At 47.2% G+C, this 18,052-nt stretch overlaps 1 protein-coding gene across 2 annotated transcripts in view; it reads left to right on the forward strand.

Moving 5' to 3' along the window:
• LOC118299900 (endoprotease bli-like) overlaps positions 1-18,052 on the forward strand; it is a 153,109-nt gene that overhangs the window by 125,831 nt on the left and 9,226 nt on the right. For both annotated transcript variants that reach the window (XM_035624009.2, XM_047335023.1), the window contains exons 16-18: positions 1,992-2,177; positions 11,015-11,138; positions 17,074-17,243. In XM_035624009.2, coding sequence (XP_035479902.2) covers positions 1,992-2,177; positions 11,015-11,138; positions 17,074-17,243 — 480 coding nt within the window. The remainder of the gene's footprint in view (positions 1-1,991; positions 2,178-11,014; positions 11,139-17,073; positions 17,244-18,052) is intronic.

Here is an 18,052-nt window from a genome sequence, read left to right on the forward strand (position 1 = left end):
CAAATGGCATCCTTTTTTTTTTAAAGGAATAGTCCGGCATTTTCTCTTTTGCTGCGAGTCAGACAAGATTGTGTGTGGGTCAAATAAAAAGCTGCCGCCAGCAGCTGGTTAGCTTAGCTTAGCACAAAAGACTGCAAACAGCTTCATCCTTCTTCTCATCAAACCATTTATTACAGTCTCATATCTTCATAACAGTCTGCGATATCGTTTGGGCTGCTACCTATCCGTCACCAAATGACTTGTAATTCAAAAGAAGTTTTCTGAGAAAGATTTCACGTTCAAACAGGAAAAGGATCCATCTGCTCCTCTTCTTAGAAAGCTGACACTATAATGTCAAGGGATGAATTAAAAGTGGGGGTTTTTTCCAAAAGTGTTTATTCACGTTCAAATACACGAACTGCAAGCATACTTTTTTTCTATCTATTTTTTTGAATCTTTTCCATTAAAAAGTCACTCAAATTCAACTAGGCAAAAAAAATAATTCCCTCCTTTTACCTTATTCAGATTCACAGTCGTGGAATTAATTGAATGTTACACTGAAGGCTTTATCTTTTTTCTTTTCCAGCCTTAAGGACACTATTGAAAAATATTTATTTCTTCTCAAACCATATGGTAGGATTCTTCTCTTGGTTGCACATTTCTTCTTATTCTAGTTTGTGCTCTTATCTTTGATTCTTCTTTATGTTTACCTGCGTGTTTCTGCATATTGAGATAGTGTCTGTGTAATGTGTCATTTTTTGTCTGTTTTTGTTTAAGTAATGAGAGGCTGCAGAATAATTATTTTCAGGCTCCCTTCCTTTCCTACACTGTTATTTCTGTCTTTTATATTAAATATTATATTATATCCTCATCACAATAAACTTGGGGGGGGGGGGGGGGGGACTACACCGATTGTGTACAAAGGTTAAAAAATAGAATAATCCACCAACCAGCATCTCTCATCTCATCTCATCTCATCATCAACCGCTTATCCGGGGTCGGGTCGCGGGGGCAGCAGCTTCAGTAGAGGCCCCCAAACTTCCCTTTCGCGGGCCACATTAACCAGCTCCGACTGGGGGATCCCGTGGCGTTCCCAGGCCAGTGTGGAGATATAATCTCTCCACCTAGTCCTGGGTCTACCCCGAGGCCTCTCCCCAGCTGGACGTGCCTGGACCCCCTCCCAGGGGAGGCGCCCAGGGGGCTTCCTGACCAGATGCCCGAACCACCTCAACTGGCTCCTTTCTGCGCAAAGGAGCGGCGGCTCCACTCCGAGCCCCTCGCGGATGACTGAGCTTCTCACCCTAAGAAGCTTAGGGTGGCGGGGGCCCCGAGGAAGCCCGGGGCCCCCTGTCTGGAGCCAGGCCCAGGCGGCGGGCTCGTCGGCGAGCGCCTAGTGGCCGGGTTCGCCACGGAGCCCGGCCGGGCACAGTCCGAAGAAGCTACGTGGCACCCTCTCCATCCTGGGGGCCCACCACTCGCAGGGAGGACCGCTGGGGTCGGCTGCGCTGCCACGCGGCTGGCAGTGGAGGTCGGGGACCTGGGCTGCAGAAGCTGGCTCTGGGCCCCTGGAACCAACCAGCAACGCTGAATCACACGAATGAACATATGACGCTGTGGCACAAAGACCAAAGTAAAAAAAATTAACACGGGATGTTTCTCTCCCGCCCAAAGTTGGAGGAACAATATGCAAAGACACCTATTTCTCAAAATGTCCAACTGTTGCTTTGAAATGTGTGTTTCCGAATGACCCCACACTTTCTTGACATTTAAGGTAAAAGAATTTGATTATTTAATCTGTAAAGTATTTATTAGATAGTAAGGTCTAGTCCTTTTTATCATTTTACTAAGACAGCTCCTTATTTAACTTTCCTCCGTCACCGCCAATGAACAGCCACAGTGATACTGGCAAGTTCACTCATCATTGGAAGATGATATGTTTATATCGCTCTTTGTCTTTATACACCGTCCTCCCTTTCTTTTGTCCATTTCTTGCCGCCTGTGTCTCTCACCAGGTGAGGGTGAGCGTGAGCGCCGCGTGTCGCGGTGACCTCTCCATCAGCCTGGAGTCGCCGGGCGGCACGGTGTCGCTGCTGTTGGACGCGCGACCCAACGACGCGTCCGCCGCCGGCCTGAAAAACTGGACCCTGATGACCGTGCACTGCTGGGGGGAGGGGCCGCGAGGCCTGTGGACCCTCCGGGTGAGAGAAAAGAATAGTAACAAGAGAAACGCCTTGTTTTCTTTTTTTAATTTCTAGCAATGTCAGTTTTTCCCGTTTGAGACTTTTTTCGCATGTTTCTTCAGCTTCTCTTCTGTCTTCCTGTTTTAAACCTTTTGCCTACTCTGAACAATGAAGTCAAATTAGCCTTACACTAAAATCAAACTTTCCATTCACCAGACTATATCCTCCAAGATGACCTTCAAAATGTTCTCCGCACCCCTCATGCCTTTGATATGAATTTAAATTATCCGGGGAAAGAAAGTATGTATTTGTCTGCATCAGTCCGCCGTACAGCACGATGACAAGCAATGGCTGACTCCGCCCACTGACCAAATCCAACCAAAATCAAAAGTCTCGGCGAATTGCTTAGTTACTAATTTTCAGATACCCTCCTGGAAACCGACCATTTCGAATATTTGCACCGCTTCGCTGCATTGTCCTCCTCCGGTAGCGGTGGTGCATAGAAGTTTAAAAATAGCGCAGCGCAGCGCAGCTTGGTTCACTTCATTCTGCCACAGCAATGTGAATCATCCTTCTACTTTCATCTCGGAGCTTTAGCCAAGCATGGCAATCTTCATTTTTCTCCCCGCACTCTTCTTTTCCTGTTCTCTCTCTCTCTCTCTCTCTCTCTCTCTCTCTCTCTCTCTCATATAAATGTGCTGATGTTTGATACGGAGGAAGGAGGTAAAATGGAAGGGAAATTAAGCCTGGAAGGTTAAGTAACCTTGGCCGGGTTTGACAGACACAATACTGCCTACGTCTGATTAGAATCCATACTCACAGACAGTAGCGCGCTGAGGTCGTTTACTGTATACGTGTGGGTGGGAGCAGCAGAGGTGTGTGTGTGTGTGTGTGTGTATGTGTGTGTGTGTGTGTGTGTGTGTGTGTGCAAATAGGCGTCAGTCCTTGTAAACAGTTGGAGGTTTATAGAGAAAAAGCTGTGAAGATGAAAGACACCCACCCCCTGTCCTCTATCACCTACCCCCCCCCCCCTGCACACACACACAATCGTACCCTTACACACACACACACACAAACACACACACACACACACACAGACACATAAACACACACACAATCGTACACTTACACACACACACACACACACACACACAAACACGCACGCACACACACACACACACACATACACACACACACACAATCGTACCCTTACACGCACACACACACAAACACACACACACACACAGACACATACACACACACACACACAATCGTACACTTACACACACACACACACACACATACACACACACACACACACAAACACATACACACACACACACAATCATACACTTACACACACACACACACACACACACACAATCGTACACACACACACACTTCCCCTGTCTCTCTCTCTCTCTCTCTCTCTCCCTCTCTGTGTTTTATCCCACGTCCTCGTGCAGATGCACTGTCCCCTCTGTGACCAATTACCGGGACCCCGGTGTGTCGCGTGAGACGGGGATGGAGAGACTCGCAAAGCCCCGAGCCGCACTACGCCGGGCGCCGCTCATTACCGGAGAGGCCGAGACCAGCTTTCGCCGCGATGCTCGCAACGCGAATCAGCGCCCGCGTCCGACGTGCCGCGCGCCTCAGAGTACCACTGTTCGCCACATACGCACGGACACACTGGTTGGTTTAGCACTTGCTTGTCAACTTTACCATAAATTAGAGAGAAACATGTGCACATGCAATCATAAATACAGGGCACTGAAAAATAGCATGTAGTGTGACACCAGTGGACGGTAACACGGGTAAACTTAAAATACTCTCCGGTTCACTTTTAAATACATTAAAATCTGTTGCAAAAAATCTCTCATTGCTCTCACAAAGTTTATTTCTACCGATGGTCTATTTTTTGTCGGATAAGTCGCAGGTACCGAGTCCAACAATTTCCCGTACTTTGGTTCCAGGGACAAAAAAAATCTCTTCACACGTGCTATTTTTCAACGGTTTTTGACATTTTCCACTCTCGTTTTCGAAGCGGCCGTGCCAATCGCATCTTGAGATGGCGCGCAGGCGGAAACATGAGACCAGACAAGAGAAACAGAGGACTGGTAGTTAGACGGAGCGATGGCTCGGGAGTGAAGGGTCAACTCCAAAACCTTGACCGGACCCTCTGCTGGATCATTCTTTAAAACTTTTCAGGGCGGCGGAGGAGGGGGGGAAGGAGGACGAAGGTCTACGTGGAGCCTGCACTGATTCGTCATGACGACGATTGTCAAAAGAAAAAGCGCGGCGGTGCAAGGGTGGAAGGCGAGTTTGAAGAAGGGAAAAGGGAAGCGAGCGCTGTGGCTCGAGGCGAGCGCTGACGAGACCGCCGGGCTGTGAGAGCTCGCCTCGTATCCGCTCTCTCCCCTGTGCGCGCTCCGCCGCCATCCGCGGCGCCTCGGCTCGGCCCCGCGGCTTCACCGTCAACGGTCGCACACACAGGATGGAGAGCAACCCCCTCAAGCAGCCGTGCGCAATATGAGCCAGACTTGACAAGGTTTCAGAACAATAAGCGTCGATATGAATCATGTCAATGGCGTCGACTGTTGAGGATAGTTCATGGGCAGACGAAGGTGCACCACGTATTGTCTTGACCCCGCGTCAATTCATTCCGTCTCTCTCTCTAGTTCGTTCTATGTCTTGTTTCTCTTCCACTTTCATTTTCACCTCCTCTCCATATAATAATCCAGACTGAGCGTTGCAAACACCTACCAACATTTCCGTCTCGTCACTGGTCCAAGCAAAGAAATCACTGTTCTCTTTTTGCTGTTCCTAGTTTGTCATATTTTCTGCAACCAAATGCAAATCTGCTTCCTGTGCGTGTGATATGCGTTTCCATACGTTTGGATACCGAGCTAAAACTTTGCCTCGATGGAGATTTTGTCATGGTGTGAATGTTGCCACAATAACACACACACACACACACACACACACACACACACACACACATCCTCTCCCTCTTTAAACTAGGTCCTTCCTCATGCAGTGATACATTCTACACAATGGAAAGTTGTCAGAGTTCAAGCCGTTTGTTTAGCAGATGGGATCATTTAAAGGGGCACTTCACCAAATTTTCCAGACGATATTAAAAAACAATATTTTCTCGCTCACCTCTAGTCGTATCTGCAGTTTGAGATGTAACTCTCTGTGATATCCACCACAATGCAAATACAGGTAAATAGAATTGGTGTTTTGCTTCATTGTTGAATTACCTTCTACAAAAAGCAAACAGACGTGAGTCGGTGTGTCCTGGGATCATTCACACTAACAGGGAACATGTTCCTGGGATTTTGTTGATCCTGTTTCTGCAGGATTTTTACAAAATTGTATTTCTCTGTGCCGTGACACTGCATAGTAAAGACCAGTCACAGCTCGTGTACTGGACTAAACTGTCTGCCTGGTTAGATGAAATGAGACGAGAGAGAAAAATATGTCTTTTTCTAATACATGCGAGCCGCTACTTTTCAGTGCGTGTGTATTTGTACGAAATGCAGCAAATGGTCTTTTAATTGGTAATCGTGCCTTTCTGTCGGCCTGCTGCAGAACATGGTCGATTTAAGATGTTAAAAGTGAGCGTGTGCGTGTACTGGGAGGGACATTACTGTGCCCTACTTTCAGAGACGCTGCGTCACGTACACACCCACAAACACAGAGAGATGAATTAAAATATAAGAACACATTCACATCACTCTCCTCTGCACCCCACGTGACTCCGCGCAGCCCTGCCCGCAGGGAGTGTGTGTGTGTGTGTGTGTGTGTCTGTCGCAGGGTGCCAGCGGTCTTTGAGCAGCGACATCTCTGATTCCCAGAGGATTTTGAGACTCAAGATGACTGTGACTAGTGGAGCTGTTGGAAAATAATGGCGCTATTTAGCCTGCAGCACTGTGGTTGCACACAATCACACACAAACACGCGCGCGCTGGCCATGACTGACAGATCACATATTTACCACCATCATCCCTGGTGCTTCGTCTGGAGTCACTCCTGTTCCTCGCCCCTCGTCTCCCACAAACCAAACACACATGGTGACGAACTGATAGCACAACAACCGGCACATGATTTAAGAACTATGGAATATTACTGCAGAAACTAGAAGTGGAATATTTAGATGGGATTCCACACTAGAACATTTAAAAAATGTCATAAAATGTTTTGTCCATTCTTGAGCCTTGTGGGAAAAACACAGAACCTTGGTGATGGTTTCTTTTAAAACTTCACTTTCATATTTGAAGATATTAAATATCAAATTTCATGGTTAGGGTTATCGATATCTTGTGTCAATATCAATAATCGACAGCTGCAGTGTGGAGATACAGTATCCGTGTCACGTTATCTGGTGAAAACTAATCAGCTGTTTCCTGAAAACTTTACTCACAGCAAAACAAAGTTAATCACTCAAAAATATGCATAAAGACTTATTCAGAAAATCCAGACTCAACAGAACACCAGATATTATAAGAACCACATCATGTGCTTTTAACGCTGAACTGGAATTGAGACGGCTAGAATTAATGAAGAGTCTCATTTTTTAGCGGCGATATTAGTCGTATTTTTTAAACTAAGGTTTTAAAAATAAAAGTTTAATTCCCTCCAAAGGTAATAATAATATAAATTGATGCAGTGTTGTAACAGAGAGAGGTGCCACTTTACCTCTGGTAAACAAGAGTGCAAACATCTCCAGACTTTACCAAACTCTCACACACACACACACACACACACACACACACACACACACACATCATCAAGTCTGGCAGGCGTGATGTCAGAGCCTCCATAGCTGCAACAGTGGTAACAAATTCACACACACACACACACACACACACACACAGACACACACACACACACACGCTCGCTCACTCACTCTGGCCCAAGGTGGATTTGTAGAGGTGCATATATTTGCATATATCTGCATGTTTAATGAGTTTTGGGAGATCAAGCGATCCGAGCGGCCCTTTGTGGGTATTTCTTTCTTTTCTTTTTTTTTCTGTGTGCATGCGTGCGTGCACGTGTGTGTGTGTGTGTGCACTTGTGTGGGTGCGGGGGTGTGTGTGTGTGTGTGCGGATTTTTGCTGAGGTGTGGTGGTGGGTCTCATGTAAATATCACCCACTGTGTGCTGGCACCCGTCGCAGATGGTCGGGGGCGAGGGCACCCTGTGGGCACAGGGTACCTATTTCTGTTTGTCTGCGTGCGTTGTGTGTGAGGCTGCGAGGCTCAGAGACGTGTGACTCTTTTTTTATGTGTATGCGGCTGCGTGCGTGTGTGTGTGCACTGCAATATTCTAGGATTTACCTCTGAGTGTATGAGCATGTGTTTGAAATTCAATACGTATTTGTACGGTGTGTGTGTGTGTGTGTGTGTGTGTGTGTGTGTGTGTGTGTGCGTGCGTGCATGCAACTCAGTGTGTTTCCTTCAGTTGTTTCTATTTAAGCCTCCCGCACACTGTGTGCATGCTCGCGCGCACGCGTATGTGTGTGTCTCCCAGCATGCAGTGCGGCTGTGATGTCCTGTTTTGGATGATTGATGTGTTGGAGGGAGCAGCGCGGAGCTCAGGTTGGGCCAGAGCCTCCGTCTGACACACTGCTGCCTCCCCGCTGCTTTACATATGTAGACGCAGCAAGACTCCTCCTCCCCTCCCATCTGAACCCCCCCCCTCCGGCGCAGACAACACAACTCGCAGGTTCCTTTCAGGGTTTTATTTCTGCAGCTTCTGTTTATCTATCCTTCTCATATTCCAGCGTTGTGCCGTTTTGTTTCGAGCAACTTCCTTGCTTCACATTTTTCCATCTGACAGTTGCCCAGTGCGACCGCAGCTCCGAGAGGTTAAAGCGATAGAAACGGATTCATTCAGACGTCGACGCGAACGGCTCGTGCCCCTCTCTTGTCTCCAATGTCATGACGATTTGGAATTAGTTGAAACATCGGAGCGCCATGTCGCGTGCAAGCGGCCGGAAGCTGTCACAGCAGGAAAAGCATTAGGTGCAACTATTAAACTTAACGACGACTTAATTCCATCTCACTGCTCTGTTTTCAGGTTTGTGCCATTGTGCACGCTGATTCACTGTCACGCTGTCACACTGTCATGGCTTTTCTGGGACACTTGAAATGGAAAAGAGCTTTTTTTGTTAATGTTACTTGTGTTACACCGTGGCTGGACAGATGCCTGAAGACCGACCTCAAAATGTAAAATATGAAATACAAATATTATAATAAAAAAGTAGATTGTTGTTCTGACTGAGTGAGACATAAAAACAAATCAGAATGGTCAATATGAAAAACAACAGAGGTCAATGATCTTGCACCAAAACACGCAACTCACGAGCGTCTGTTAAAGCCCCAGTGTGTCATTTCTTTTTAAATTTTCTGGCGGCATCTGGTGGTAAAGTTGCAAACCGCAGCCAACTGAGCGACCGACTGGGGACACTTCACGGCGGCGCACCGCTGATCCCATTTCCTGTTACCGACAGCGGCAGACAATTCAACGCGAACGCGACGTACCCTGCAACCGTCTTGTGCAACGACGACGTAGCAAACATGGCGACTCGCGCGGAGGTCGGGTCCACCTCCAGGAACTCTATTCAACTCATATTATACATATATGAGCACATTAGTTATGGACAATATATGAAATGTCTGTGATTAAGTTATTCTGAATATTACACACTGTGGCTCTAAATAAACAAGGAGAAGATGCTGATAAAGGGAAAATTGCAACTCAATATCTTAATATTGCCTAATGTAGCTATTTTTTTCTCCTTCTGAATAGGAGAGCTGCCACAGAGCCGTCTGTTCGAGGTGTTTTCCCCTTTTCATCTCACTTCATCTGTCTTACTTTGCGTCCTCCTGCCCGTCTCTCTCTCTCTCTCTCTCTCTGTCTCTCTCTCTCTCTCTCTGTCTCTCTCTCTCTCTCTCTCTGTCTCTCTCTCTCTCTCTCTCTCTCTGTCTCTCTCTCTCTCTCTCTCTCTCTCTCTCTGTCTCCCGACCCACCGCCTCTGTTTTACCACCTCTTCCCGAACTCTCCTTTCTCTTCTTCTCGGGGCTCCGCCTCAATCGCCAGTTCTCACTTTCCTCTCCCTGACACTCGGCTGTTTCTGTATCCTTCCATCTCTCCCTTATCACTAATCCTCCCACTTCTCTCCTTTTTTTGTTCCTCTGTAGTTTCTCTCTCTGTCTGGCTTTGAAATCCCCTCCCCTCTCCCCTCTGTTCCTCCGCTCCGGCTAATCCTTTCAATTTCTTTGTCTCTCTGGTGTCAGTTTAATTTCTCCTTTCTTTATGCCCCGTTCCGTCTTATTTTCTCTCCCTCTGCTTGTAGTTCTCACAGTTTCTACTCCACTGTAGTTACACATTATGTGAATCATGCCAGTAGCATAACAAGCAATTTTTTTTTTCTGTATAGTTATCGGTCGATATTAAGGCAACTAGAGGCCAATTATAATGTGAAGATAATCCGCTCTCATGGCTGATAACACGACAACATAATACTTTACTGCTATGACATTCATACTATAAAATGATTTCAGTCATAAGGAATATTTTATAAATTTCAATGGCTCCTTGCGTCCGGAGAGTCCCTTAATAAATTAACTCCCGACTCCGGGGAAAACAATCAGGTCGCTCAGAACTACTTACTGACGAGGCGTCCCGGCGACGGCGGGGTCGCCCGCTCCTCGGGGAGCCGCGTCGACTCGGCAGAGGGGCATGCTGGGAGGCTGGAGAGCATGAGAGGCGCATCGATCCGCCTGCAGCGTCCAGCTGCTTGTTTACCAACAACAAATCAATGTGGCGCCCGGCGGGGGGCCGCCGTGCCCGGGCCTGTGGTCGGCTCGGAGCGCTCGCACATACCCTCTCACACACACACACACACACACACACACGGACACGTATGGTAAGTCCCCCTTCACTCTTTGCACACTTTGTTATGTTTTGTACTTTGAATTTCGTAAGGGGGAAAATTGCTAATCTTACACTCGTCTCGTGTTAAGACACTCTTTCAACCTATTACAAATCAAAAACTGAGTTATTTTCAGAGCTTTTGCTGGTGCCACACTTGTGGTGAGATGCCTCCTCTTTGCTTTAATCATCTTTGAGGTGTGTCCAGAATTCGACTGGAGTCTACATGGCAATTTGAATAGAAAGGCACATATATGGGTATAGAATGGGATAGAATAGAACTTCGTTGGTGCTGCACGGTGGCGTAGTGGTTAGCACTTTCGCCTCACAGCAAGAAGGTAATAATAATAATAGTTCTGCGTTCGAGTCCCGGTTCAAACCAACCGGGGCCTTTCTGTGTGGACTTTAGATGTTCTCCCCCGTGTGTGTGTGGGTTCTCTCCGGGTTCTCCGGCTTCCTCCCACAGTCCAGACACATGCAGAATGGGGTCAGGTTCATTGGAGACTCTACATTGACCGTAGGTGTGAATGTGAGAGTGAGTGGTTGTCCGTCTCTGTATGCGGCCCTGTGATAGGCTGGCGACCTGTCAAGGCCTCTCGCCCAATGTCAGCTGGGATTGGCTCCAGCCTTAAAATGGATAAAGCGGTAGACGATGGATGGATGGATGGAGAACTTCATTGTCCAACTGAGTGGAAAACTGTCTGATATATATAATATTCTAAAATCACCAACACGTCTCGGTTTGGAGGTTTGATCAAACCCGGTCAGTTGGTTCAAAAGAATAGTTTAGTGATCCACCTTTTTAAACGTCCTCCAGAGTCATCAGTGACGTCTCTACTGATATTAGCTTTTGGAGGTTTTTTTCCCCCGCATGGGTCACGTCACGATGCCATTTGCTAATGTGTTTGTTTCTAGGTGACGGACCGCAGAGGCACGGTGAGGAGCTGCGCGAGGCCGAGTGAAGAGGAGGCGGCCGGAGCCTTGCTTGCCGTCACGCTCGTCCTCTACGGCACCTCCGGCCCCCGGCGGGCCGCGCACGGTAAGCGTCGACCGCTCGCGGGAACTCTGAACTCGTGCAAGCCAGAAGTGAGCGCGGAAAACTTCCTATAACCCCCCTCTCCCACGACCGCCGGCCGTCTGTGCCTCCTCGGCCGAGGCGGTGTAGTCGTCACAGGAAGGCAGTCGGGCCACTGACCACAGGGACTGTGATGTGTAATTACAGCGTGACCCCTTGGCTGCCCCTCCCCGGTCCCCCCCCCCCCCCCCCCCCTCCCCCTCCCCCTCCCCCTCCCCCACAGCGTGTGTCAGCTCTCCCGGTGCACACACCTCGTTAGCCGCACCGGCACGAAGCCACGGCACCGTCCTCCCTGTCCCTGTCCGAGGAGGGGGGGGGGGGGGTCTGGGTTGTTAGAATCACAGAGGCATGCTGGGAGAGAGAGACACTGAGCCAGACTCGCCTGTTGCTCTCTGTCAACGGGAGTTGCCCCTGGTCACGGAGGTCCTCCTGAAAGAGAGCCAAGAAGAGTCGGGGACCTTAACAAATGCGCTGTTAAGAGAGTTGGGGAATGTTTCACTGATTGGATTTTCTTTTGCTTAGAAGGCAGCCACGTGTTATCAGAGAAGCCAGGGGAGGGCAAGAAATTAATCCGGCTCAGTTATGGAAACCTGGAAAGAGATGGAGAAGTTGTGGAATTTCACCTGAGGGTCACAGTGATCCCCCAGCTCCCTTTCTGTCTGTGTGTGTGTGTGTGTGTGTGTGTGTGTGCGTGCGTGTGTGTCTTGCTCTGTTGCTCTCTCGTCTCCTTCTGTCAAGATGCTGATCTCTCTGTTGAGAAATCAATGGTTCTCCCCCCCTCCTCCTCTCCCTCTCTCCATCCATCCATGTATCTCTCCCTATGCTCCTGGAGCTAACCCAAGTTCAAGCTGTTAGTCAATCTGCTGTCTACACACACACACACACACGAGGCTTCCTCATTCACAGGTCCTTACAGTGTTGCTGCTCCTCAGTCTTGGCCGCGACGACGTCACCCTGTAGCGGTTCACCACCTCGATGAACTTCACCCACATGTTGATTTGTTATTTGCAGATATGTAATCAAAGGGAATGCTTTCGAAATACTGTACGATACTGTACTTTTAGTCTTACCTTGGCTTAATGTGCATTCACATGCTCGTGTGTTTTGAAGTCGGAATGTGGGGAAAACAAAGATGCTTCATGAAAATGTGTCGATTTTATGTGTTGAGAGCGTTCAACAACACCTTGATACCTGACAAAGTGCTGCCAGACTTTTGTCTAAAAATGTCTTCAGCATTGAGATCTATCGTAATTGGAACCATGAGAACAGCCCCAGAGCAGTTGCAACATGCAGTCCACTACTACTGCATGCAAGCTGACAGGTGCGTGCGTGTGTGTGTGTGTGTGTGTGTGTGTGTGTGTGTGTGTGTGTGCATGTGTGTGTGTGTGTGTGTGTGTGTGTGTGTGTGTGTGTGTGTGTGTGTGTGTGTGTGTGTGTGTGTGTGTGTGTGTGTGTGCGTGTGTGTGTGTGTGTGTGTGTGTGTGTGTGTGTGTGTGTGCGTGCGTGTGTGTGTGTGTATGTGCGTGTGTGTGTGCGTGTGTGTGTGTGCGTGTGTGTGTAAGCATTTAGCAGGGAGCTTGTGAATTGCAGGATTTGTGTCTTGTTTAGTCGCGGAGGAAAAAGAATCACAGTCTCTGTCCGGAGATTTAGTTTCGACTTGAGCGTCTCCACTTTTTTATTTCAAACTGGAGAGAGATTGTAATGATTTCTGTCCCGTTCCAGGTCTATCTGGTAATTATTATAGACCACGCACATACCGAGCAAATAAGGTATACTGATTTTCTGTGACACCCCCCCCCCCCCCTTGTCCTCTGTTAAATCCTTTGCACCTCTGGAGTAAAACAAGAAAGACCATGGCCAGTTTATAAGGGACACTTAGCCCAAACCAATGCAGTCTGATGCACCGGCCTGCAGTAAATCCTGTGCGCTACAGAACTGCAGCCTCCAAATTGACCATAAAGTTAAATCAACACTTCCAACAGCAACAACAACTGAACATAACAAGCGTCATAAAAGTCTGATTTATTGCAGCGCTGTTGTGCGACACCGTATTTATTTCGGCTAGGTAAATAAACTGACTCGGTGGGTCCGCTCTTTTAATCGGAGCTAAATTAAACTGATTGCCGGGGCACAAATATGAACTGTGTATGCCGTCCAGCGAGGAGAAAACCAGGGACAAGGCGACAGATGTGGGGTTGATGGAAGGAAAAGGAATTATCAACTCATTCATAGTACTGTGCCACTGGACGTACTATGTGAAAGCACCTGTACAGTATTCTGTATGATTTCTATGTCTATGATCCAGTGGCGCCCCCAGAAATCTTTCTCGGGGGGGGGGGGGGCAGATGGGGCGACTGGAACACCAAAACCAAAAGCCATGAATGAATTTCAGCAATTCTGTTATTTTATTTCGGCGATTTGGATTTTAAAGGTTTGGAGAGTTGGATTTTGTTATTTTACGACAATTTTTGAAGACAATTTTTTTTCCTTCTCCCCTTCATTTGGCTCCTTCAAACGCCGTGACACATAGACCTCACTACACCTGCTATTTAACTATTATAAAAATATACTTTATTGATTTCAATGGATCGTATCTAAGGTGAAATATATTTTAACCCAATGTAAAATATCAGATTAATGCCAAATTTACTATAATTCTGCTGCTCTTGTCTAAATCAAATACAAGCTGCTGGGCTGGCTGCGTTTGTTTTTATGAATTATTGTACTTAGACCTAACTATTCTATTCAACTATTATAAAAAATATACTTTATTGATTTAGATGAATAGTACCAAATGTAAAATATGACATAGAAGCATTTTGCCACCATGTAGCATATCATTCATATGCTCCTGCAACTCTCCAGGACGGCGCCACTGCTCTGATCTCATTACTTGTCAAGATGGGGCGGAATTTTTACTAAATCCTGAATTTGCAATTTACAGAATCTTATTCCGGAGAGTTTTATGTATTTGTAATGTCTACATGTACAGTCCCGAACGTACCCGGCTGCATTTGCTGGACACAATCTGTGGGCTTTACACTCCATGATGTGTAGGATGAAGCCGCAGCATCTCCGAGCTGACGTGTCTTTTGTGATCCAGCTTCCTTCATCCGTGTGTTTGTGCGCGTTTCTCCGCCGCTGTATGCATGTCTGTGTGTGTGTGTGTCTGTGTGTGTGTGTGTGTGTCTGTGTGTGTGCTACCCGTGTGTGTTTGTTTGGTGGCTGTGCGGGAAGTGAAGGTAAATTGCTGTGATTATGTGGCAGTAATTGAACAGGGATGGAGTGTTTAATTGAGTTGTTGTGTCCTGATGTTTCTCTGTAGTAGCGGGAGCTGCAGCGCTGACAGGTGCCTCGTCTCGCCTCGCTGAGATGAGGTGTTTTTTATATATATATATATATATATATATATATATATATATATATATATTTATATATACAATTACATTGGCTTTGTTGTGTGCGTGTTGCTGCCTTTCTGTGTGTTTTGGCTCTACGGTGTTTGTTTGACTGAGGAATACGTGTGTGGGTTTTATCAGGTAGAGGGAAGCGCGAGGGTTCGTGTGATGCTTCTTTCAAGTTCAACACATGGTGTTTAAGAGGATGTATGGTTTTAAATCTATGCGTCTATTCCAGAATCCGACAAAAAACCTTTAATGATCTCCACGAGGGAAACTGCCTCGTTACACTTGCACAACAGGAATGAGGGAATAAATCCCTGAAAAAAAAAAAAAATAGTAATAATGATGTCTTGCGGTGAACAGAGTGGATGATGTCACGCAACGGTTGCCGTGCAAACAGCGACCAAGATGGCGTGCGAGAAACTCCCTGGACTTGTAGTTTGGACGTAGCCCCCGCGGCTGCACAGTCTGCGCTGGGCTTTGCGTCTGCGTCTGCGTGCCTGTCCGTCAAAGTGTGTGCGTACCTCAACGCTCACACTTGCAAGCGTGCACGCACACTGTAGTTGTGTATTGATATGTTTGTGTGTCGTGTGCGTGCGTGTGAGTTTGTGGGTGTGAGGAGGAAAACCGTGCGCGTTTGATTCATTTATGTCTGAGTCTGTATACAAACAGTACGTGCATGTGTGTGTGTGTGTGTAAGTGTGCGTAAGTGTGTGTGTGTGTGTGTGTGTGTGTGTGTGTGTGTGTGCGTGGGGCTCTATCCGATCTGCCTCCTGGGCTCTATGGCCCAAATCAAATGGTAGGAAACATCAATTTCACCATCCCCTCTCCTCCTCCCTCCTCCCTCCTTATATAATTCCTCCTCTCTTCTTCCTCTCCTCCCCTCCAGCTCCTCTCCTCTCCTCCTCCTCCTCCTCTCCTCCCTTCCTCGGTGTATCGCTCTCTGCTGAGGTGTGATTACGTTCCTCCTCTCAGCACCAGTGATCTGAGGGGGTTCAGTGTGTGTGTGTGTGTGTGTGTGTGTGTGCGTGCGTGCGTGCGTGTGCGCGCGCTTGGTGACTGGTCGGTGATCTGAGCAGCCTGACGCTGGGTATTGTGTGGCGCAATTCACGGACTTGACGTCTCCGGTTGAATGCCTCCATTCACAATTACAGCCTCTCCATTAGCTGCAGCCTTCGTCGGCCTGTTGTTGTCTTTTCTTCTTCCCTGCAAAAAAAAAAAAAAAAAAAAAGCAATTAAAGAGGGACAAAAACAAGCTAAAGCACAAGCAGTGTACCTGGGAAACGAGAAAAGGGAGGGGAAGGGTGTGGGACGGGGATGCTCCGGTTGGGGTTCACACACTATCTCTGTTTTAGAAAAAGCCCTCTGGATTTATTTGCACATTCACGCACGACTGCAAGCTCCTCCAAGAGACTCGCACTGCTCAATGTCGGATATGTATTTTTGGATTTTTTTCTTCTCTCGTACCGAAAGTGTACTTGTCTTACAGTTCCACCCTTAAAAGGATCAGACTTTCATTCACAAGCAGAGGAAGTGGAGGAACCCCCAATCCGACCGGGAGGCCATTTTGGATCTGCTGTTGTTGAAGGAGCAAGTTTAGGATTAAGCCCCTGATTTATGGTTGAAGTCAAACATTAGCTGTGTGACTCACAGAGGGAACAGCTGCATGTCCGGTATCAGAGTGTTTTCTTTTTTTTTATTATAGATAAATGATATTGATAAATGAAAATGTTTTATCCCACTGCAGAAGGATTCTATTTATTTAATTTTCATGTTGCTGAAGAAACCATTCAATGAATTGGATCCAACACGCAAAGTTCGGCCTGGTTTGCTTGTAGCACGGCTGATTTCTCTTGCCTTCTCACCAGAGTTAGTCGCGACGTCATAAACATCTCAAGTTGACCTCTTTATTTCGGTCTTGGCCCATTTCCTGTGACCGCTTCACAATAAAAGCCACCACGTGTTTTTGCCATTTCAGTGCTGCCAATGTGAAGTAGCCCCAGAAGGAAATGTTTGATGAGCATAGGCAAAGTAAAATTACCAATTAACAGTGCATACTTATACTATATTACTATATAACTTAGTACCGCTCAGCCCTCGTGTGTGTAAAGACAATTTGAATCCTGCGTGGGAATGGTGGGCACCACAAACACTAAAAACCACCGTCAAAATACATTGAACGGCAATTTCTGATGGAAAAAATTGAATCATATCAAAATGTAGGATGTGAACTTGTGAAAATCTAAAGGATGAAATATTAAAAAAAAACTTTTGAATACTAACAAATACGGTTTCAGGGATTTCGAGTCGACAAGAGACCATGAAAAAAGTTTTTTAGTTGTATTGTCATTACTTTCTCATCTCTACCTCTGGACCACTTGACACTCATTTTATCTTTGGCCATCTCTTGACAGTTGGATAAAAAACCTTGTGCCATACAACACTCCATCAGCCGTTCTACACTTTGTCTTGTTGTTGTTCTTTTTCCTTCTCGCCAGGGAGACCCCTGCAGAGCATCGTGTCCATGGGGTCGCGTCACCTTGTCCCTCACGCGGGGGCGCACCAGACGGGCCGCCGCCCTCCTCTGGGCCTGATCCAGTGGATCTACCGAATGGAGAGAGACAGGAAGGTGCGGGCCGCCGACATCACCAAACCAGCCGGACCCCAGGTATACGCTACTGTACACAGAGCTGGAAACACACACACACACACACACTGTGATTTACTATTCCAATAAATCACTGGCACAACCTAATTTCCTATGGATTTCAATTTCCCTCTGGACATATCTGCATTGATCAATTTCAGGTGTGAGGATGTGCCAGGCGTCGCTCACTGCGACGCTGAGGAATGGTTCGCAGATCTCCGCCACACGTGTGTGTGTGTGTGTGTGTGTGTGTGTGTGTGTGTGTGTGTGTGTGTGTGTGCGCGAACGGGTACGAGAGAGGGATTTGTGCAGATGCAGCATTTCTGTTGAACACTCCCCGTCACCGTCAAGGCTTTGGGATACAAATCCTTGAGTCTGAGTAATAACATCTGAAAATGTCAGAATCATACAGGCGGCGATAGGGATCAGACGGTCGAACCAAGACTTGAGATATTGTTATTCTGATCATATCTCCTCGCACGCGGCGTCTAGGGCCTGAATAGGAGGCATAATTAAATATCATAAGTCCTGATTCTCCCAGCGGTTGTGACTGCAGAAAAAGAAGAGAAAAAAAAAAAGACTAGGGAAAAGACTCCCTTTTAAAATTAGAGAGCATTTTGTGCTCCGCTTAATCATCTCCCGCGTAATTCTCTTTCAAAGTCGGGATTATTCTCTCGCAGTCACCGCAGCCTTTTGTGGCCGCGTCCTTTATGCTCCATTATCAGGCCAATTACAGCGGTGACATCAGTGCGCTGCTCGGGCGACAGGTATGGCTCTGTTTGTGTGCACGCCGCCGCCCGACACACGCCCTTGCGGGGGCACACATGGTC

This window comes from Scophthalmus maximus, chromosome 1 (genome assembly GCF_022379125.1).
Source record: "Scophthalmus maximus strain ysfricsl-2021 chromosome 1, ASM2237912v1, whole genome shotgun sequence".
Taxonomy (NCBI): Eukaryota; Metazoa; Chordata; class Actinopteri; order Pleuronectiformes; family Scophthalmidae; genus Scophthalmus; species Scophthalmus maximus.